General features: G+C 40.7%; 2 protein-coding genes across 9 annotated transcripts in view; one reads left to right on the top strand and one right to left on the bottom strand.

Moving 5' to 3' along the window:
• Positions 1-7,831, top strand: part of RB1 (RB transcriptional corepressor 1) — a 132,291-nt gene extending 124,460 nt beyond the window's left edge. Inside the window, exons 25-28 of one of the 7 annotated variants that reach the window (XR_010837248.1) lie at positions 1,366-1,508; positions 2,020-2,069; positions 4,423-5,039; positions 7,464-7,829. Coding sequence is in view for 6 of the 7 variants with exons in the window: in XM_067016698.1 (XP_066872799.1) it covers positions 1,366-1,508; positions 2,020-2,069; positions 4,986-5,039; positions 7,464-7,639 (423 nt within the window). In the remaining variant the exon portion in view is untranslated. Of the gene's footprint in view, positions 1-1,365; positions 1,509-2,019; positions 2,070-4,403; positions 6,793-7,463 lie in introns of those variants that run through there. The other 6 variants (XM_067016698.1, XM_059042262.2, XM_067016697.1 and 3 more) reach the window with 6 other exon arrangements.
• Positions 7,832-11,190: 3,359 nt separating this feature from the next.
• RCBTB2 (RCC1 and BTB domain containing protein 2) overlaps positions 11,191-23,681 on the bottom strand; it is a 35,832-nt gene continuing 23,341 nt past the window's right edge. For both annotated transcript variants that reach the window (XM_059042269.2, XM_067016694.1), the window contains 5 exons: positions 22,966-23,156; positions 22,327-22,453; positions 20,477-20,616; positions 16,003-16,133; positions 11,191-12,451 (listed from right to left, as the gene is read on the bottom strand). In XM_059042269.2, the coding sequence (XP_058898252.1) occupies positions 12,311-12,451; positions 16,003-16,133; positions 20,477-20,616; positions 22,327-22,453; positions 22,966-23,156 (730 nt within the window). In that variant the 3' untranslated portion in view covers positions 11,191-12,310. The remainder of the gene's footprint in view (positions 12,452-16,002; positions 16,134-20,476; positions 20,617-22,326; positions 22,454-22,965; positions 23,157-23,681) is intronic.

The raw sequence follows: 23,681 nt of genomic DNA, 5'->3' as shown, positions 1-23,681 counted from the left end.
TTAGCTCAACATAGGCTGCAGCTGTCAGGCTTCACAAAGGGGATATGGACCACATAAATAGGATTGGATCTGTATAAGTATAGAGTAGTGGTCTTCAAACTTTTTTGTTTGCCATAGCCTCTAAAATAATTGAGAAAATGTTATATGTACTTCCATATTTTAAAGCTGATAACTGAAAATCTTATAAATTTAATAGGTGCCCAGAATTTTGTTTCTATCATATTGTACATGTGCTCTAAATATATTTTCCATCAAAATCTGGTTTTGCATTTAATTTTTTTGAAACTTAGTTCATTTGATTTTTGGAAAATAAAGCATAATTAGCAAAGCTAATCCTTACTGTCAAATCAGTCAAATCACATTTAATTTCTATCAGAAAGTCTGACTTCATTCTTGAGTTCAAATAAATGTGTTAATACACATCACTGAGATTATCATCTCACTCTGGTTCTGAAATAGATAGACAAGACATAGAGTTTTTCCATGTGTTTGTCCTTTGGATAAAATAAGGTATTGTGCCCCCTTTGGTATTTCTTACCAAAGCTTTCTTTGCTGTGAAAGGATTCTCCCTCAGGAGATAAATGTCTCAGATCATCTCTAGTAATACTTGGATGGACTCAAATGCTCACGTTTTTTGGATATTTAATATTTTATTTTAAAACTTTTATTAGAGTTAGGATATCAACAAATACTACTACATCAATAATGGCTTCAAATATATAGTATGACTTGTCAACATGATACCCATAAAGTGAGTCCAAATTTTTTTCTTTTTTTTTTTTTTTGCGGTACGCGGGCCTCTCACTGTTGTGGCCTCTCCCGTTGCGGAGCACAGGCTCCGGACACACAGGCTCAGCAGCCATGGCTCACGGGCCCAGCCGCTCTGCAACATGTGGGATCCTCCCAGACCAGGGCATGAACCTGTGTCCCCTGCATCGGCAGGCAGACTCTCAACCACTGCGCCACCGGGGAAGCCAGAGTCCAAAATTATTATTTACTAAACATCGCTTATTAAATTCCTGTGACATTCTTTCCAGTTATGCTGTGCTCTAAAAAGAAAAAAGAAATCTGTCAAAAATAAGGTTCCAGGAAGCTGTTCCAACTTTGCATGCTTCTGAGAAGTTGCCCTGGTTTTGTGTGTGAGTAGGTTCTGAAAACGAGGAACTAGGACTTTTGGAGTAGTCATCAGAGTTGTTGGGAAGACACAGGAGGGTTTGAAAATAGGTATTTAATTGGGACAGTTAGGTGCAGTTAGTCTGATTTTAACATTTTTCATATCTCTTATTTGGTCCATAAAAGCAAAAATTAAAATGCAAATATTACCTCTGCCTGATTTTTGATCCACTTCAAACCTATAACTTGCAGACTTCTGAGAAGTTCCAGAAAATAAATCAGATGGTGTGTAACAGCGACCGTGTGCTCAAAAGAAGTGCTGAAGGAAGCAACCCTCCTAAACCACTGAAAAAACTGCGCTTTGACATTGAAGGATCGGATGAAGCAGATGGAAGGTAGGAGCCGTGTTAGAATGTTTTTCAATAGCTGAGCTGGTCATTGGGAGAACCAGAGGGCCAGCCCTACTCCCGACTTACACCAGTCCTTCTCATGCCAGTTTTATTTGGAAATTATGAGCATTGCTCAAAATAATAGGTGTGACTGCAACCCAAAGTTAAAAGCACCATGTAAATCTACTGAAATTCATTGAAAATATCAGATGTTAAAAATCTGGTCATTTTTTTACAAAGCTATTGATAAAATTTTGTTGCTTTTGATTAACATTAGATTTTTAAATGCTTACTCTTGAAAAATGCAACTGTGTTTCATAAGAACCACTGAAAAAATATCTAGGATCATAAATTTGTGACATTTATATTTTAGATGTTCGATTTATAAACCTTTGAAATTAAAAGTTACTCACTAAAATAAGAGCATAAAAAGTCATTGAAAACATAGTTATTGGAAATCTGAGGTTTTCATTTATACATATACATATGAAATATTTTGCATTTTTTAAATCTGCAGTAAACATCTCCCAGGGGAGTCCAAATTTCAACAGAAACTGGCAGAAATGAGTAAGTACTTATCATTTCACCTTATGTAAATGAACAGTCATTTACATTGCAGAAAGCCTTTTCACATTATAAAAGAATAAATTTATAGAATCTCTTCAATTAGTGACTTGCTTATGCGTTCAAGATATAATTCGGTCAAGCATGTGTTATTTACAAGCCTGTATGGATTAGATGTGTGATGCAAAACGAAGGTCATCTTCATCCTTCCTAAAATCGGTGCGGGAAGACCAAGAAGTGAAACCAAATCTTCAACACGAATGGCTGTGGTTAGAAAATATTTTAGGATAGCAGAACTGTAATGAGGTACTCTTTATTTAAGAGTATTGGATGTAGGCAAAAATGTTATAAACTTAGCATATATAAACATCATCACCCTTATTTAAAGAATAGTCTTTTATTCTGCTATTACTGAACTTTCCTAATTTGCAAGTTTTAGAACTTATTTTAAATAAAAGTTTTCCATTACTGGAAATCAGAATTTTGATAAAGAACACTCGAGCATTTTCCAAGTTATACAGAGTGACGTAACTTTGGAATGTTAAGGCAAAGGGACTTCTCTCCTAAGCTACTCTGACACTATGAAAGATTAACCCAAGTGTAGTAGATGGGAAGCACATTAAGAAAAAGATCAGTGTGCACTAACTGCTACTGCGTTGTCTTAGAGAGGTAGCCGTGAGGGTGAGTGTGACATTTCCTGATAATCTGGTGCCAGACCCATTGACAGGAAACAGAGCTGGGTCTTGGAAAGAAGACAAATATTTAGGAGATAATAAGAATTAAAACTGTCATTCCTAGGTCATAGGACATATCAGTGAGAACAGTACCAATTAAAATGTGACTTTTTAAAAGGGGGCTTTCTCTCAGTATGTCTCTGTAGATACTAACTTTGAAATACAAAGTGTTTTAAAAAATACTTTTGATTTTTTAAACCATATTTCTATGTGTATTATTTTGAAGAGGACTATTGAAACTAAATTAAATTTTGTGGTTATAAATGGATCTCTTTTTGGATTTTACATCAACTAATATACTCCTGCTTTAACTTTTAAATAGTTGTAGCTTTTCCCCCCAGTACATGAAAATAGACATGAAGCTTATAACCAAAATCAGACCTTAAAAACATGTGGAAGCATTTTGGAACCCACAAATATGCATTTTAAAAGGAGCAGAAAGCTGTAAAAACGTGTATATTTTCTTATAGAAGAGCTCAGTTGCTGTAGTCAGTACAGTGCTCAGGGACGCACTTAGCTATGACCATGAATTCCCTCTGCCAGGCTGAAGCTCAGGGCCTTTGTGCAGCTGAAAATTGAGGAGAGGTAGCAGGAGTTTTAACCCATAAGGATAAGGAATTCTCCAGGTTGCTCTTCAGCTTTCCTCAAAAAAAACTGTATTCAGAAAAAGATCATTACACAGTGCTAGACTGCTCAGAGTGGAAGGGCCAGAAGGGGAGACTTAGAGTCACTCCTTTCTTTACCAAGCGTGAGTGTTCTTTGTGCTTCTTTATGAAGAGCCTTTGCCCACCTCTAAAATCAAGTTAAGATTTTTAAAAATATTTAAGAGAAGCATTCTGTTTTCGTGTTGTAATTAATAACGTATTTTTAAATGTCCACGTCCAAATTGAATGAGCTGTGAGCTGATGTGTTTGCAGTACTTGCAGCGTGTCTCCAAACACAAGGGAATTCCTGGCTTTATGAAGAGTAACACTCACTTCAGCAGACCAGCCCAGAATTCTGTTTTGCTCAGGTGCCAAACTTAACTGTATCATCTCTAGAACAGTGGTCTACAAAGTTGGGCACACTTGGGTGTGTGTAAGACCACCTCTGGGGGGTCCATAAAGAGACTATTAGAATATTTGTCTTTCTCTCAAATATTTTAATGTTTGGGGTATGTGTGTCTTATAATTTAGACACGTATACATACATACATACTTTAGTGGTACATGCTTGGAAAAAAATTTGCTGATGGGGATGTATGATATTTTTTTTCTTTATTCTTTTTTTTTTTTTTTTTTTTTGCGGTACGTGGGCCTCTGACCCTTGTGGCCTCTCCCGTTGCGGAGCACAGGCTCCAGACGCGCAGGCCCAGCGGTCATGGCTCACGGGCCCAGCCGCTCTGCGGCATGTGGGATCTTCCAGGACCGGGGCACAAACCCGTGTCCCCTGCATCGGCAGGTGGACTCTCAACCACTGCGCCACCAGGGAAGCCCGGGGACGTATGATTTAAAAAACGAAACCACTGCTTTTGCAAGGCCCTGGGCTCCATCAGTTTGGCGTAAGCCTAACATATGTGGCAGCCCTTTACCAACTTACCCAGCACTGTCTGTGCTATTAACATTTCTTCATCCTTGTTTTAGCATCTACTCGAACACGAATGCAAAAGCAGAAAATGAATGATAGCACGGATACCTCAAACAGGGAAGAAAAGTGAGGACCTCACGACCTTGGTGGGCACCCTGTACACCTCCAGCTTCATTGTCTCCCACAGATCTGACTGTAGAACTCTCCCAGGTTCTGTTTACGGCCACATTTGATACATACCTTCAGCTCTTTTTGTGGATAGCACAGCTGAGTATTTGTGCAGGGGATGCCTATGCCACTTGCAACATTGTAGTTACTAGAACATGCATTGTTATTGTACAAGATTGAAAATCCTGTGCCAGTCCTGCCATTTAAAAAGCTGTAGCAGATGTTTCTGTTTCCAAACTACAGTAAGTCCCCTACATACGAACCTTCACGATACGAACTTTCAAAGATGCGAACAATTGAATCCAGCAAGGAACCAGAACCTGTGCCATCAACGTCAGGCATGAGTGAAATTGCAGCTTGTCCTCCGTCTCCTATTGCTGACGAGCCCTCAGCTCTACCATCTCCCACCTCCTCCCCCTCCTCCAGCCAGTAACTCTTCTTGCCTGTTCAGGCGATGCCAGCCCCTGTGTGCCAGCTGTTGTACTGTACTACTGTACTTTTCAAGGTACTGTACTGTAAGATTAAAAATGTTTTCTTTATTTTTTGTGTTTGTTTTTAATGTATGATTTGTGTGAAAGTATTATAAAGCTATTACAGTACAGTACTATAGAGCCGATTGTGTTAGTTGGGTACCTAGGCTAACTTTGCTGGACTTGCAAACAAATTGGTCTTATGAAGCATGCTCTGAATGGAACTCGTTCGTATGTAGGGGTTTTACTTACAATTGCTCTGCTTTACAAATGGTGGCAGGATCCCCCGAGAGTGAGAGTCCTCACAACCTGTGCCTGTCTGAGTACTTTGTCTTCTTTTGTGGCATGTATGTGATGTTTGCTCTTATTTTAATTAATTTATATTTATTTTTTTAACTTAACATGAACACCCTTAGAAAATGCATCTTGTCTTCCAAATGCAATTTGGCTGACTGCCCCCATTCACCCAAATGATCCTGAGCTCTTGTGCTAAAACATATATTAGAAACTAGGGAAAAATTACTAATTTTTACACATTAGATTTTAGTTTACTCATGGCAACTAAATGGATGTACTGTGTGTTTGTTTTATAAATATTAGTTTTTAAATACAAACAGAAAGCAAAGTATAAACATATGAGATACTGTCATACTACTGATACAGATTTCGTACCTCAGGACTTGTAAAAATTTATTCTTTTCTTCATCCAACTCATGTTTTAAAATAAAGAGTTATTAATAGTACTCTTGGTTTTTATACCGTTCAGATCACTGAATTCATGAAGTACCCATCTAGTGCTTGGAAAATAAAGTGTTCAGCTGTGTTTGCTGCAGAGGACCCTAATACAGTATATCCCAAGTGCACTTTCTAACGTTTCTGGGTCCTGAAGCATCAAGATACAAAATAATTTTACTCCACAAACAGACTGTTAACTATAGGAGCCTTAATTTTTTTTCTTAGAGAGTTATATAATTACATCTCAGCAATTACTCTGCCCTCTTGAATGTGGGAAGAGGGTGTGTTTGTTCTGGAATGGTACATGTCTTCCATGTACCTTTTGAACTAGCAGTTGTCCTTTTTCTTTTTTTTTTTTCTTTCTTAATTCAGCATGGTCTAACACTGGCATATTCAAAGCCGCATCATTTCTCATCCAAAATGCAGGTAACGAAAGGTCTTTGGGTTAGGCATTAATGTTTCTCTCTGATTTTGTGCAGAAGCTTCAATTTAAAACAGCTTCATTAGAAAAGAGGCGCTCCCCCCCTCCGACACCTAAAGGTGTATTTAAATATCTTGTGTGGTTAACTTATTTAGAGATGGTATAATTTAAAATAGGTGGTATTTAAGGTAGCAGCTACTAGCTTTTAGGAAAATTACTTTGTCTAAACTCAGAGTTCTTTTTAAAAAGAAACCTGGTCTTATTTGTTAGAAAACAAAACTTTATTTTGTGCTCAGTTAAGTTGCAAACTTATTTTTTTGACAGTTATCTTGATAACAAAGCTTTATCTCATTTCCTCATTCATTTTTGCATGAATATCAAACAAATCAGTTAGTTTTTAGGTCAAGGGCTTACCACATTTCTGAGTCTTTTGCTAATAAGTTCATGTTAGAATTAGTGTCAGAACTTAAGGAACTTCAGAGATCGTGTATTGAGATTTCTTAAGGCTTCAGATATTGCTTTATTGCTTTTTGTATTGGTTAAAACTGTACATTTTAAATCGCTATGTTACTATTTTCTACAATTAACAATAGTTTGTCTATTTTTAAATAAATTAGTTGTTAAGAGTCTTAATGGTCTGATGTGGTCTTTGTATTAAGTGCACTAACGTTCTCTTCGGTATCTAAATTCTCTCCTAGTATCTCATCCATTCTTAGCCTTTAAGAATGGGCTTTATATGCTGATGAACCCCAAATTTATTTCTCCAGCCCTGACCTCTTCACGGAGGTCAGAGCTCTCAGAGCCAACAGAACTGTTGACTCCTACCCCTCCTCCCCACCCAACTTATCAAAATATAAACCAAAATCAAACAAAAACACCCTTTTCTACCCTAGTCTTTTCCCATGTTACTAAACACTTACTTGCTCAAGATAAAAACCTGAGTCTTCTATTAGCTACTGTCTGGACCACTGTGAAAGACTTCTAACTGGGCTCCACCTCCCTCTTTTTCCTCTTTACCTTTCTACTCCTTAAAGACCCCTTTAAAATATAAATTGATTCACTGTGCTCCTCTCCTTGAAGTTTTCAGACTACTGATCTCGGCCTGGGAAGCGGCCCCTACCTTCTTCTCCGTCCTGTTCCCAGGCTACTTTCTCCCTGCTCACTGTGCTTTACCCCCACTGGCCTTTTTCCCTTAGGACGCCAAGCCCACCCCTACCTCAGGCTTTTTTATATTTGCTGTTCCTTCTGTCCCGGGTGCTCCTCCCCCCGGATTTTGCTTAGCTGGTTTCCTCTTGTCTTTCAGGGCTCAGCTCAGAGGCCTTCCTTGACACCCAAGCTAAAATCCTTCCTCTGTACTGTGCCACTCTCCTTCAAAAGGGTAACAGCGTTCACCACCGTCAGAGACTGCCTGACTCGGGCTGCCTATTGCCTGTTTACCCACCCCGGCATCAACCTGGCTGCTCTTACCTACTACTATAGTTCTAGCGTCTAGAAGAAGCCCGTATGTAGGGGGGAGAAAAAGGTATGTTTTCTGTATGTTTTCCAAGTATATAGAAACAATATTCTCTTTCTCTTTGAAAATGCCATGTACTGAGTACCTACTGTATTTCAGGCACATTTTAAATGTAAGTGATACAACAACAAATAAATAAAATTAAGATTCCCCCTCTCCGTGGAATTTACATTCTAACTCTAGTTTCAGGAAAAGAGAGCAAATGAATAAATAAACGAGGAATATAGTATATGTGATTGTATTAAGTTCTGTGGAGAAAGACATGCCAGGGAGGAGGACAGGGAGTACCCGCAGGGAGAGGAGTTTTAACACTTAAAGGAGAGGGGTGAGGGCAAGACTTGCCGAGGTGCTATTTGGGCAAAGTGTTGCAGAGGGTGAAGGAGTGAGCCAGGCACCAGAGGGGGTAGAACAGACACAGAGAGGAAAAGCCAGTGCTCAGAGGTGGGTGTGCATCGGGTGTGTCTGAGGAAACAGAAGATGTCCTAGTAAGATGGAGAGTTTTAAGAAAAGGAGTCGGGGCGGGGGCGGGGGGGGGCAAGTATCTCTTTCATCTAACAGAGTTTATAAAGGCCTTTCCTTCCAAGCATCCTTCAGACACACACACAAACACACACACACACACACACACACACACACACACACATAATAAGTCTTCAGTCCTTTATCTGCAGTTCTGAAATCCAAAAAGCTTGTAAAACCAAGTGGTTCTGTGTGTTTGGGGCCAAAAGTCATATGGCATCAAAAAATATCTAAACTGGCATAGAGCTATTGAGAGGCTTTATCCCACTTAGTAGGAATATTCTTGTTTCACCATTAATGCATTGACTTGGGGGATCTAACCTAGGCCCTGCTTAGGTATCACGTATTACATAATATATGTACCATATGATCATACTAAACTCCAAAAAAAATTAAGAAACACATCTGGTACCAAGGGATAATCTTGAGTTGAAGTAATATGATTTCTCAAAAACAGGTGGACAGTAAAAGTCACTCCTTCTGGAACAGCAGCATGTTTGTCCCTGAAGGAAGAAAGGCAAATAAAGAAGTTCCAGCAGGAAAAGCAGCAAGCGTACCTCAGTGGACTGTATTTATGTTGGATGCGGATCTTCCATGAAATGCAGTCTCGTAGGTCAGGGAAAAATCAAGCAGCCTTTATAACATTAAAAATTTTTAGTCTGGATGATAGAAAATTGATCACTTCTGGAGATTAATTTAGTATTCCAGTAATTAAATCTCTTTATAATGAAAGGGACAAGTTCAAATTCAGTGTTTATTCATTACAGATTTCCGGTACAGATGGTGGGCGGCGGGGAGTATCAGTTCTATTACCGTCCGGATGATTTCCTAGAAACTTGCCTGTAGAAGCATATTTTTTGTTCCTCATTTTTGGGCCAGACAGCGTACATGGCATTGGCAAGGATTTATTCAGTAGAATTTTCCTTTGGACTAAATAAATGTTTTACAGGACAACCTGAAACCTTGCCTCTAGACATAGCAAATTTCCACAAGTATGGGGTCTTAAATAGAAACATAGTAACACTGTATAATGTCTGAAAGGAATTAAACCAACTCTTAATAAGAAGCTGGAATAGTCATCTATTCTTAGAAATACTTTTTTGTGTCCATTATCTTGGAACTATACTTACACTTTAGTATTGACGTATGATGACAATTTACTATGAAAGTTAAATTTATTCCACAGACCAGTATCAGTTACTTTCTGAACAGAAAATGTTATGATTTTAACTGAATTTAGTGAAAGTCATTATGGTTTATGTTTTTATGCTTTGGCAAAGACTGAATTAAAAATGACAGTACAGTATGGTTTTTCCTTTCTTTTTACAGTTCTCCCAACCTGTTTGTTGTGATAATAGCACAGGGAGGACTCATAAGATAGATAAGACTATGTAGTTTGTAATTGCCTCTTTTTCATTATCACTGGTCAAGAATTCTGCGTCTGACACTCACCAGGTTATGGTCTAGAATGACTGGCAGTTTCTTCAGGTCTCAGATGAAAACACTTAACCCTTTTTAAAAAGCACTGAATGGTGTCTCCACAAACCACGCTCAGCAGATAAGGATGCTACTTTATTCCTGTAAAATCGAAACCTCTCTCTGTGTAAGTTTGGGTGAAATTATACTGGAAGCACTAAAACATTGAATTTCTTGTGTGAGCAGAGAGGAAACAAAACTTCAGGATGGAAAATGTAAGATGAACTTAACGGATCCATTGACTTCTGATGTAGTGTCATTATGAAAATAGACCTTCCCTCTCACATATCCCTGGCTAAACTTAGGGTTTCTGAGCTCTACAAACACTCATCTGTTAGAAAGAAATGAAAGAAATAAAGTGATATTATCCTTCATATAGGAGCACTGATGGCCAGCCTATCCTCAAAGACCAGAGAGAAAGCATGTTTTTTCAGAGAGATGTAACCATGGGACTCATCTGTCATCTCCAACTGGTCTAAAATTAGCCCTTCCTTATTGTTTGGCATCCCAGGTTTTAAGAGCTAAACCAGTGATTCTCATCCTTGGCTAAACATCAAAATTACTTGTGGAGCTTCGTAAACATACAGAGTTAGAATCCTTGAATCTATATTTTGTAAAAGTTTCATAGATTATTCTGTTATGCCCAGAGATAAGCAGCACAGAGATACAGAGCAGTGCAACCTACACATAACAAGCTTAGAGGAAATCTAGATAAAACTCCACCCACCCCTTCTTACTAACGTGTCCTCTGGCAGAGCAGTGACCCCCTGGGGAGTCTTGTGGAGGGTAATCCACTTTTCATCCCTAAATAAACTTACCTGTTCCCTTTGGGTGGTCCAGTATTTCCATGAAATGAGTTCATAAAAGAAAAAGGCATTGAGGAACTTCAGAAGACCCTGTCAGAAAAGGGCAAGAAAGAGGAAGAGAAGGTTTGGGAAGACACCATAAAATATAAAGGCTTTTTGGTCAGTGACAGCGAGCGTAGTGGCATGAGGAGAACAAGTTGGAAATGAAGCCTGTGGACGTCTGACTGTGAGAACTGATGGCGACTGGTGATACCCAGGCCTCAGTGTTTCTTTGCTGGAGAGAACAGCTAACCTACCAGAACATACAGACACGTGGTGTAAGGCTGTAACATCTTACAGAAAAAAAACAGAACAGCCAACCCAATAAAATAACAAATACTACACAGTTCCAAAAATGGGATTCTGATTTAGAACTGGAGGCATCCAGACTCCTTTGCTTCTACCAGACAAGGTCTGCAAAAATGGATAAACAAGAAGAAACTAAGGATTCAAAAGTGACCTCACCAACAAAGAACATGGGCATTCATGTGAACAGTGGATTAGAATTAGTGGTTTAGAAGCCATTTACGTTTTAGGGTAGGCTTCGCTATGATGCCTTATCTGAGTAACTGCTTTAAAAAATAAGCTTATATCAAATGGATCTGTGTGTATCTAAGAGACATAAGGTTGACAGAATCTTGCTGCTTCTGAGGAATTAAAAAACACACACATTTGTTCTGTTATCTGCAAATAAGCACTTTATTATCAAACAGTTCAGCATCAGAACAAGGTTTCCAAAAGAGGTTTCTCTACATAGTATCATATTGTGAAAATACATGTTAGGAGACTCTACATCCTACATCCTGTTCCAGTTTCTCATTTGTAGTTGGGTAACTTGATCTAAACAGTATAAATTCATCTCTTTCTTACTAGTGCTGTCCATGAAATGTAAGCATTGTTCCTTTTCAGCTAGTACTTTATAATTACACTGTGCCAAGTTAAAAGACCTGTCTTAAAGTGACATAAAAGTCAACTACAAGAAAAACAAAATCGTTTTTACTTACAGAGGCAAATCTCTCTTAACACAAAAGTAAAGGACATTATGCAATTATGTAAGGCAAATAAGCCCAGAAACAACATTCATTCAAAGATAGTACACTTCTTATTCGATAACCCCATGTGAGAAATTAATGACTCAGAGTAAAGACAGAATTAAAATTAGCCCTTGGGTCTTTGACAATTTAATTGCTAAGGCCTTTTGTGAATTCCAATTAACACTCTCAATTAGCCACTATTTCTCAGAACGATGTACAGAAGAATATGAGCCTCAGATGTTTTAACTTCGTTTTGTGAAAGTTATTCCTTCATCCAGTATCCCACAAATAAAGCTGTTCTTGGGGCATAATTAAGATTTATATAACAAGCTGAGTGCCTTACTCTATGCAAGGCACTGTGCTGGATGCTGCAAGTGTGGTAGTGACAGCATTCATTGTCAAGCTATCTATGTGGTATCAGCCTGTTGAATATGGAAATTTGGCCAGAATAGCATATACTTAGACCCATGTACCTACCAAAAGTTTCCAACTTCAGTGACTCGAAAGGGGAAATGGTAAGTATAGTAAGACATTTCAACTTTTTTCCCTTGAGCTTAGTCCCATCTGATCAGAAAGCATTTAATGCCTTCTCTCTAGATTGTGGATTTCAAAAGGTGGGGAAGACTGACCACCATCCTTCTTTTGACAGAACATTAAGTATTCAGCCAAATGTAGCTCATCATAAATACCAACAAAGAGAAATTATTCTCTGGCTTTTGCAGGGAAAATGGAAATGCTAAAAATTCTTGCCTGTAGGTGAGGATTAATTTTTAAAGGCTCCAACTCTGCTTGCTTTGCTGATAAAGTTCTTCAAGAGATCATGGTCCATTTCTGCAAAGCCTGACGTCTGTGTTACTACAGTCAAATGGTTTATGCAAAACCTGAAGCAGAATTCTTCTAAATCCTAGGAATGACAACAGAAATTTAACAAATAAAACAAACAAATTTGTTTTAACAAATTCACATATCCCAGTGCAATGCAACGTAGCACAAAAATTCCTAAAACACATAGGCCAGGAAAAAGGATTTGATGGTCAGCAGAAAGAAATGTTGGAACAGCAATGCCTAAAGAATAGTTGTAAAACTATATAGCTAATATGAGTCTATGCTTGTAAACATTTAAATAACAGAGTAAAGCATTCAAGTGCCTCCACACTAACCAATGCAAAAAATGAGACTTTTTCTTCCCAGAGATAGGCACCTAGATGTATCGTTCATTCCACTTTCAATATTTATGCAGAGTACGACACTCCTCTTGTCTGTTTAATATTTATTTATTGCATGAATGCATTGAGTAAATTGTTTAAAAGATTTTCTTTATGTTGAGCCCAACACTCCTCTTGTATATTCTTCTAGGGGCTTAAATAGTTTTACCTGTAAAGAGTTTGTGAGAAAAGCTTAAGCCATAAAACAGACATCTAGGGAAATGCTTCTCTGAAGTCATTAACAGGCCACTGCTCTTTTTCCTTTACAAGAAGATAAAGGCTGGGATGGTTAGATTTCATCAGATCACACACAGCTTCAATAATCTGAAGTGGGAAAATGCTTTGAAGAAATCATGACTTTCTGCTAAGAGAAACTCCACAGATTGGGTATTTCTGGCTTACTGTAATGTACGCCAGGCCAAAAAATAGTACTGTAGTGATTCTCTTGATTAGATCTGCAAACTTGAGAATCAGAAATAAGGTGGCTGGACACTTTTTTGGTCCGAGAGAAATGAGCGCTAAAGTCAGGCCAGTCTGCAGACTCTGATATGCCTCAGACCCTGGGCTATGCTGCCCTCCTGATGCAGCTCCTGCCATGCCTCCTTAACGTCTTTGCTCAAGTCTCCTTCTAAGTGAGACCCTCCTTCCTTCCTGGACCACGATTTAAAACTTCAGCTTTAATGTCAGCCTGCCCCCCACTGCCCCACTGCCCTTCTCTAACTTACTTTTTTACATCACTTATCACCACCTAACAGACCATATATTGTATTCGTCGTCTATTGCCCTCACCAGAAAGTTCCAGGAGGGCAGAGATTTGGGTCTGTTTTGTTCACTTCCTGTACCCTTAGTGCCTAGAACCATGCCAGGCACTTAATGGGCACTCAGAGAATATTTGTTGCATCAATGAATAAACATTGCTGATTTTAAACTACGGGGGCAATAGAGAATTGTAGTAAAATGTGTGGTTTTGAAATCTGTCCCATACTGGATTGCATTCCAGCTTTACAATTATTAGCTTACTAAGAACTTACTTAATCTCTCTGAGATTCAGCTTCTTCATTTGTAAACTGGAACAAATAATAATAATACATATATTCTTAATAAGGTTCTTTTGAGAACGAAACGAGATACGAACTGTGCTTCCAATAATCCCTGGTGTATACTAATTACGTATTAAGTGTAGTCAAGCATGAGGGATAATTTGCTGAAAAGGTCCGTTTCTTGCTTATTAGAGTCAGCAAGTAACAATACTAGTCAACTCAAATATACTGTTCTTTATTTATAAAAACTTTTATATTAAGTATACATTGAGTCTATTTTACTTGTGGTCTATTATACTACTTTAGGGTACCACAGTTAGACAGGCTGTAGTAAAATACAGTGCCTCTACAGGCAAAGTTGAACATTCATTAAGCAAATATTTAATGAGCACATACTATGTGTCAGGCACTATCCTAGGCACTAGGGATGTGGCTGTGAGCAAAACAAAGTCCTTGCCATTTGCTCAGGGAGCAGGGCTGAATGGTAACCATACAAATAATTCACATAAACAGGGAATGTGAAAAAGTCTTGGATATTAATTCTAGTTCAGATGGAAACACTATGTGCCCACAATCTCATCATCTGAGGCAGCCCGCCAGAGTCCAGTATTATCAGCATGACTTTAACAAACTCTTGAAAAAGCAGTTATTGTTTGGCCAGGAAGCCTTCTGCCTGTTGTAAGTGCCCAAAGTATTATTACCTTGATGAAAGACAAACATTCACTATGCTTGTAAATGTCAATGCTTCAAGGTGGGTAAGATTTTTTTAGATGTTAAGTGAAAAAAAATCAAGTATTTAGAAATATATATTAGGTTGGCCAAAAAGTTCATCCCGGTTTTTCCATAGGATGTTACGGAAAAACCCAAACGAACTTTTTGGCCAACGCAATACATAACCTAGGAAAAAATCAGGAGCTGTATGAAAATGTTAGTGTTCTCTGGTTGAGGAGTCATTTCTTTCCTCGTGCTTTTTGTATTTTACAAATTTTCTTTAATAAGCACATTATTACTTATATAAGCAGAAAAGAAGTTATAACCTTTTTTCTGCCCACGACTAAAATGTCCCTGTTTTCTGACCAAAGGAAAGGATATCCTTAAGGAAATCGACTCCAAAAAGTATGGCCTGTTTCCTAAAGATTTAACCTTAAGGCAAGTTTTCTTTCCTTTCTTTATTATCAAAACAATACATGGTCACTGTAGAAAGTTCAGGAAAAACAAGCAAAGATAAGGAAATAAAAATCATCCACAATCCCACCATTCAAAGATAACCACTAACTGTATTTTTCAGTCTTTTTTCCTATGTAGATAATAAATTTTGGTCTTTTTAAATTCAGCTATTTATACTTAAAAAAAATTTTTTTTACTATTTTTATTTAAAAAATAAACTTATTAAAAAAATAGGAGCACAGTTCTTCAGTCAATGATATATGTTGAATAGTATTAACATTTTTTTAGTTTAAACAATCCTTTCCTGTTCACAGACTTTTTCCAATTTTTAAAAATTATAAACAACAGTGCAGGAAACATCTTTGAAGCTAAAACTTTGTCTGAATCCATGGCTACTTCCTTAAGATAAGTTTCTATAACTGAATTCCTTAAAGAATTACATTTTTAAAGCTTTTAGTACATATTTTACCAAACAGTCCCCAAACTGATTATAATAATTTGCATTCTCCTCAGCAGTTTAGGAGAACACCCATTATCCTGAGCCTATACGATTTCTAAAAATAGACTCCCCGGTTTGACAGTTGAAAAATTTTACCTTATTTTCATTTATATTTTTCATTTGTTCATAAATCCATTTGGTCCATTTTTTTCCATCAAACTGCTCATGTTTTCTTTTTGTTTTTTTTAAGAATTATACATCAACTATGGTGAACTTGCCTCATGATATTACAGATATTTTCCCCAGAGTATCATTCACTTTGTTTTTTTCTGTTTATTTTTTTGTGTATAAACATTTTTGTTTTTTCAAGATCAGATCTATCAATCCTTTCTTTTATGGTTTCTGCCCTTGAGGTCCACCCTAACTTTATATATATATATATATATATATATATATATATATAAACATTCCCTTATATTTTTTCTGGTACTTTGTTTACCTTAGATCTTTAATTTACTTAGACTTTCTTTTAGTTTAGGGCATGAAGTAGACAGCTAACCATTTCTTCCAGAAGGTGAGCTCCTTGAAAGGATGATCTTCTTACCTGAGCGTCATACTTCACGGCGGCCGAGAGCAGCGCGATGGCATTCTCCTCACAGATTCCTTGCTTTATAGTTTGTTGGCAGAGTTTTTTCAAACGATTTTCTCTATAAAATGTAGCCAAATCTAGCAATCCTGGTGGAAAGAGATGTTTCTTAGGGGAGTGATCTCAAGCACCCTGGTTTAAACTCAGCCTGTCAGAGATGATTTTGAATATAACCTTCAGTGAAGGGCTGTGGAAATAGAGACTTGGGCTTACTTAACACTCGAGCATGTGGCTCTACCTGAGAATGCAGCTGCACTGAGCGAGTGCAGTACACAAACAAGTAGCTGTGGAAAAACAGGAGCAAGTGAAAGCGGCCCTAGTCTTTTCCTTAGAAATGCTCCTGTAGTTAGCCCTTCCCCTCAATTATCAACATCTTCTCCAGCAGCATTCACACGTGCTATAATAGGGCCCATCTTCTTCAAAAAGAAAAGAAATGCCTTTCAGGCCTCTTGCGACCCTGCGGCATTTCTCTGTTCCTCTCCTGAGCGAGCCTCCTGGGGAGAGTGGTCTCTGTTTGCTGCCTCTGTTCTCTCACCTCCTGTCCTCACCTTAAGCAGAAGCCCATCCCCTCTGCTCCCTGACACCACACCTGTGATTGTCACTAATGGCTCCCGTGGTGCCAAATGCAAGGGGCTATCCATCCTCTGATTTCATCTTACTCAACATTTACACAGAAGTTCATGGGGTTGGGGATGCTCCCCTTCTTGAAATGCCTTGTTACTTGCTCATGTTTTCCTCTCCTTCATTAGTTACTCTTCAGTCTCCTGGCTGGACCATTTTTCCTGACTTCCAAGTATCTGAATGCCCCAGAGTTCAATATTCAGATTCTCATTTCACTTATTGCCCTAAATGATCTCCAGCCCCTCAGTTTTAAATACCATCTGTAAAAAACTGATGATTCCTGTTATATTATCTGCTTTCCAATAACTCAACACAGAGTGATTTAGATGCTCAAGTTAATTTTAATCTACCCCAAGGGATACTGTGAAGCACTCTAATCAAGAATGGTTGGTCAGTTTGCATTTGAAAGGCCCTTGTCAGGGGCTTCAGTTATGGCCACCTAATTCTTCACTAGAGGATGTGTTAATTAGCATAAAGAATGCTACAAACACTTTGTCACTGGGAAATGAGTGGCACTCAGGTTATGCGGCTTGGCTAGAGATACTGTGAGGGTGCCTTTGGCCCCTGCGTGATCGGGGTTCAAGCACCATGGGCTCAGCAGTCCTACTACAACCTTGGAGTGGTACATTCGCTGGGTCTAATTCAGTCCTAGTTGCCACCTGATCAAAAGGCTAGCTGAATCCTGATTCTAGAATATTGTCACGTTTACCTCACAATAACCTTTCACGGAAGGTACCATAGAGGGCCCAAAGGACAGACAGCCAGGATTTCATCAACCTTACAACATTAACTGTTTTTATATCTGCTAATAAGTTTTGTACATATGGTAGAATTTTGTAGAAATTTCTACTAAGTTTGGTAGAAACTTGCTTTCACTGTAACATGACAAACATTATCAAAATTATAGAAGAAAGGCCTATGGCCCTCTGAAATCTTTTGAAATCTTGAGAGTCGTGAATGGCCTGATTGTTTCTGGTCAGTTCTCAACAACTCCCAAATTCACATCGACAGCCCCACACACTCCAAGCATCAGACTCCCACATGCGGGTACTCACGGGTACTGCCCTGAGCCTCCGCTCCAGGGGGCCCAGCTCTGCACCCGTTCTAGGCACCCCCCCTCTCCACAGGCTGGCCAAGGAGCCAAGTGCCACTCCTACACCACACTTTGTGCTCCTGGGACCCTGGGGTTCCCTGAATAATCAACCCTGAAACCACATATGTCAGTATTTCCTCCCCTGCAGACCACGTGCAGGCCCCCAGCGCCCAGGGGTGGCTGGGGGGTGGACTGGAGCACGGACATGCAGGCTGGGTGCCCATACACCCCTGGGATGCAGGATGTAACCGGTAGTGGGTAAAGAAAGAGAGCGGGTCCTGAGCTGGAGGCCAGAGGCCCGTCCTTCCCGCACCACTGTGTCCTAGCACAGAACTCCATGAGCCCTACAACTCTACATTCCAGCTGAAACGCCTACTTGGCCTTTCAGTCCTTGATGAAGGTATATTTTTCAAGGTATGAGGACTGAACATATTTTATCTGAAGCTTTTTAGCTTGAAATATAACTTGAAATTTTTAGACAAATGGTGCATAGGCCTCCATTTAGACTCTGGCCCAGGGCCCCCAAATGTTAGAGGCAGGCCCATAAAAAAAAAAACCTGCCACACAGACATCTAAAAAGCAGCTCAAACTCCTTTGATTTTTCAAACTCAAGAGCAAAACCTGGTGCTCTCCACACTCAAGCCAAATACCTCAGAGCAATCATCCTTCTCTCTTTTTCCCTCAAAACCCACATCCCATCCACCAACAAATCCTGTCAGCTCCCTATTTAAGATATATTCAGAATCTGATCTCTCTCAACACCTCCACTCCTAGATCACCCTAACCCAGGGCACCACCATCTTAAACCTCAACCATTACAGTTACTGATCTTTTTTTTTTTTTTTTTTTTTTTTTTTTTTTTTTTTTTGTGGTACGCGGGCCTCTCACTGTTGTGGCCTCTCCCGTTGCGGAGCACAGGCTCCCGACGCACAGGCTCAGAGGCCATGGCTCACGGGCCCAGCCGCTCCGCGGCATGTGGGATCTTCCCGGACCGGGGCACGAACCCGTGTCTCCTGCATCGGCAGGCGGATTCTCAACCACTGCGCCACCAGGGAAGCCCAGTTACTGATCTTTTAAAAACAAATCCTCCACCCCTGGAGTAGAAGCTGCTGGTGCCTCTCCCTTCATATATGCACAAACCCATTCTCCCTTTCTTCCAAAATCATAGACTACGTGGCTGAGCCACGACCATCGAGAAATGACCACTGCCCCCAACTTCCTGTGCGGCTGAGTTAAGGCCTTGGTTATCGCTGGGCCATGGTTTAAAAGAAGTGGGACTTCCTTAACCAACACTGGGATTTGCCCTTTGCCCCTTGTCACTGTCCCTTCCTCCATCCTGCTGCCTGTAATGCACATGTGGTCTTGGACATGAGTGCAGGGGCCACATGTAGGGATGCCTTGCACTGTATCCCTGTGTGACAGAGAGAGAAACTGTCTTGTTTAAGCCACTTCCTTTTTTCATTTTACTGCTAAAGCAAATCCTAAATAACACAACCCTCGTGCTCAAAACCTTCCAAGGCTGTCCATCGCGCCAAGAACAAAGCTCGAGCCCTTCACAGTGGCCTCCAAGGTTGTACCTGGTCTTGCCCAGATCCAGCTGCCTGGCCTCAATTCCTCCAACTGCAGGTCTCATTCTCTCCCTCCAAACCACCCGGGCCTTCCTCCCCCTCCTCCCTCCTCCCTCCTCGTCCTCCCGCTCCTCCCTCCTCCCTCCTCATCCTCCCCTCCCCCCCTCCCCCTCCCCCTCCATGTGCTACATGTGTTCCTGTCTGAGACCTTTGCACCTGCTGTCTCCCTTGTTTAGAACACTCTTCACCTGGGCGTTTGCATGCTTCCCCCAGCTCTCTGCTCAGCACACATCCTCACAGAGGCCTTCCCTGACTTCCCAACTGACTGCTTTTATTTCTTTGTCTAGGGCTGGCCCCCTCCTCCGAGCGGCGGCTCCACAGGAGCAGGGCATCAGGTCTGTCTCATTCATAGGTGCCGAGGGGAGCACGGCACATAGTGGGCCCCGGGGCGCTCAAGTAGTGTGGGAAAAAGGAAGGAAAACTATAAAACTTAAGAAATCAGACTTTTGTTTACCTGAGGAAAATTAAATGCTGATCTGATAAAAAGTGTTATTGGACTTATACATGTAAAATGAATATTTAATTGAAAGATTTAAGAGCTGAACTCACTCTTCAGGTCCTTACAGAAGTAACTCCTTAATTCTTCTGTCCCACGGGCCAACAATATTGCTGACAGCTGTAAACTGAAATTTAGTATGTTTTCACCTTGTGCCCGCTGGACGCCCTGTGTTGCTTTCCTACCGTCAGTAAACCTGAGGTGCAGTGACGCACCAGATCACAGTGGGTTATCCCAAAGGGACAGTCACAGTTATGGAGACCAGCAGGGCTGTCTGTTACATGCATTTTATCATTTTTATAATGTAAATATCTTGAAGGCAGCAGCTGTGTGGTAGCTAAAAAGTCGTGCGCAGTATCTAGTCATTCAGGAAGAATGGCACCTGTCCCACAGTGCTGATGGTTTCATAATTCATCCATATCTCATTTTATCCATCCAGTCAACCTTTGTGTAAAGTGGGAACAAGGGAAAAGCGTTTGGGTTCAACACACAAAAAGAGAACTGCTTCTGTGATTACCCTCACAGCCACTTCCTTTTAGGCTCTACACAAAGCACCTTTTTGCCAATCTCTTGGTCACGTCTGGTGGCAATTACCTACGGCCTCCTCGGGGGACAGGCTGATGCTGTCTGTGTACAGGTACTCCAGGAAGGCTCGGTAAACAGGATATGAAAATTCACTCATTTCTACAATATCATCCTCACTGTCTTCCAACGAAGAGCGAAAATGCTCACACCTGAAGGAAGAAAGAAGCATGTCAGGTCCCGGCTTCTGGGCAAGAGCCAATGACCTTCCTGAGAAGTGTGTGCTCGTGGAGGTTAAAGAGGAGACAACCAACACGGAGAAAGGAAAAACACAGCACCACGCAACTTCGTGTCCTTGCCTGGGCCCCTCGCTTCCCCTGCCGGCCGGAAGCCTGTAGTCGTTTATTCGACGAGGCTGCAAATGCTAACCTGCCGCGGGGTAGCTGCCTCTGCGGCCACGAGCTCCCAGGGGCCCTCCCACAGCACGTCCGCGGAGCAGCACTTATAGAAATCAGGTAGGTTTATTTTCATAAACTCTGAGTAATTTTGTTTCTTCTCCTCCTGTTATGAGTTGAATTGTATCCCCAAATTCATATGCTGGAGTCCTAACCTCACTATAACAGTATTTGGAGAAAGGACCTTTACAGAGGTAATCAAGTTAAAAGGAGGTCATTAGGGTGGACCCCAATCCAATAGGACTGGTATCCTTACAAAAGGGCGGATTTGAACACAGGGAGGATGCTGTGTGAAGACTGGAGTTACGCTGCCACAAGCCAAGGGCTGCCGAAGACTGCCAGCAAACCACCAGAAGCTGGGACACAGGCATGCAACAGATTCTTCTTCAGAGCTCTCAGAAAGAACTCATTCTATGAACAACCCTGATCTTGAATTTCTAGCCTCCAGACCATGAGAGAATGAATTTCTGTTGTTGAAACAGATTAGTCTACAGAACTTTGTTACAGCAGCCCTCGCAAACCGTAACCTCCCCACTTCTATGACGGTTTATGGGCTACAGTGAGAGTGCACAGATATTGCACATCCTGACCTCACTAAGAAGTGAACTGGAGACTAAAATGCCATACTGAGTTTGTGCTTCATTGAAGTAGGATTTAAATATCTGTTACACAGCAACAAAATGAATTTCAAAATCACTGTGCTAAGAGAAAGGAGCCAGGCAGAAAAGAATGCATATTGTATAATTTACATTTACCTAAACTTCTAGAAAATGCGAACTAATCTATAGTGACAGAAAGAAGATCAGTGCTTGCCCCAGGGCTGGGGCCTGAGGGATCTTTGAGGGGTGATGGAAACGCTCTGTGGCCTGATTTGGGGCAGTGGTTTCCCACGAGTATACGAATGTCAAAACTCCTCAAACCGCACATTTTAAATGGATGCAGTTGCTCAAAGATTATACATCAATAAAAGTGATTGTTAAAAATCTCTGTGTTAGCTTTACTCCTGAGCTTGTTGCTCTTCTCTTTTTTCAAGCATCTAAATGTTCAGTGTCAGCAAATGTAAAATAGATAGCTAGTGGGAAGCAGCCGCACAGCACAGGGAGATCAGCTCGGTGCTTGGTGACCACCTAGAGGGGTGGGATAGGGAGGGTGGGAGGGAGGGAGACGCAAGAGGGAGGGGATATGGGGATATATGTATACATATAGCTGATTCACTTTGTTATAAAGCAGAAACTAACACACCATTGTAAAGCAACCATACTCCAATAAAGATATATATTAAAAAAAAGAAAACAGAATACAGAAGAAATGCCACGTATAATGTGTTTTCCCCACTGCACGGCATGCTCATAAGGGCAAAAAGAGCCTTACCTTTTTTCAGAATCACAGACGTGCCTAACATAGTTCCTTGGAACTAGAAAACAACAAACATATTTATTTCAATTCTTGGAATAAATGATTCCTTACCTAATTTTGAGAAGAACTTTATGTGCATAAATGTACTTTCCATCCACCAGAAATCTCAGGTCTGCGGTGCTGGGATTGTCAAATTCTCTCTTCAGGGACTCAGCCACAGTGAGGTGGCCGTCAGGTTCTGTGGGGTGGGGGTGGGGCGACACCAGCGCTTTCTAAGGAGGACGCAGGCCCAGCATGGCTCTGCTGACACGAAAACACCAGTTCCCCAAATAACTGCCCCACTGAGCTATGCACTGTTTTCCTAAATACAGATTCCCGCTGCTGCAATCATTAAGGATAAGAACCTCAGACACATCTGCTTATAAATCTGGCAAAACAACTAAAGTCCCAAACCACCACACTAAATAAAATTTTTGAAAGTCTGAGTAAATATACCAGCTAAAAATAAAAGCTATAGTTTCCCAATCACATCAGAAAGCAATCTAAAGGACTTTTAATTTAGTATGAGATACTGATTTCTAATACTTTTGAGAAAAATGAATCGATCCAATGAGTTCCCTTTCACAGGAGCTCATTAGAGGGAAATAAACTGCCTGATACTGCACTGAACAAAGTCCTCACTATCAAAAAATGAAAACACCAGAAGTCGTCGTCCCAGCTTTCAGGCCCGATGGACAGCGATCAGCTCACCCACGGACAGGAGGCGCCAGGTGACGGCAGGCGTGGCGAAGCAGGCGAACACGTCGTCGGTGGAGGAGAAGTGGGTGAGGTGAGGCAGGGTCACCGACTGGCCCCGGCACTGGCCCCACATGTACACGTGCCCTCCCTGCGTCTTGGCTGCAGACGTGTGCGCAGAGTGGCAGGCCGCAATCTCTGTAATTCTAGGTCCACAAACACACACCAAGTAAACACCGCAAACAGGAGAAGAAACAAGGTGATTTTTTTTTCTTCCCTTAGGTCTAACTGATTAAAAACAAAAACAAGACTTAAGACACCTAGGCTTCTCAATTGTCAGGCACCCAACAGTTATTTATATGTAAGCTACGCCTCAGGGGCAATTATGTAACATGAAGGTCTGCTTGTTACCGCTTCTAGCCAGTAGGCCCATAAAAATATGTACCATCCTGTTTTGAAATTCAAGTATTAATACAATCCAAAAGAGCAGAGACCAAAAACAAAGACCAAAAAAAAAAAAAGTGATTTAATTGTTTTCTTTTTTTTTTTTTTTTTTTTTTTTTTTTTTGCGTTACGTGGGCCTCTCACTGTTGCGGCCTCTCCCGTTGCGGAGCACAGGCTCCGGACGCGCAGGCTCAGCGGCCATGGCTCACGGGCCCAGCCGCTCCGCGGCATGTGGGATCCCCCCGGACCAGGGCACGAACCCGCGTCCCCTGCATCGGCAGGCGGAC

This window comes from Kogia breviceps, chromosome 16 (assembly GCF_026419965.1).
Source record: "Kogia breviceps isolate mKogBre1 chromosome 16, mKogBre1 haplotype 1, whole genome shotgun sequence".
NCBI classification, from domain to species: Eukaryota; Metazoa; Chordata; class Mammalia; order Artiodactyla; family Physeteridae; genus Kogia; species Kogia breviceps.
This window is presented reverse-complemented; position numbering and strand designations above follow the sequence as displayed.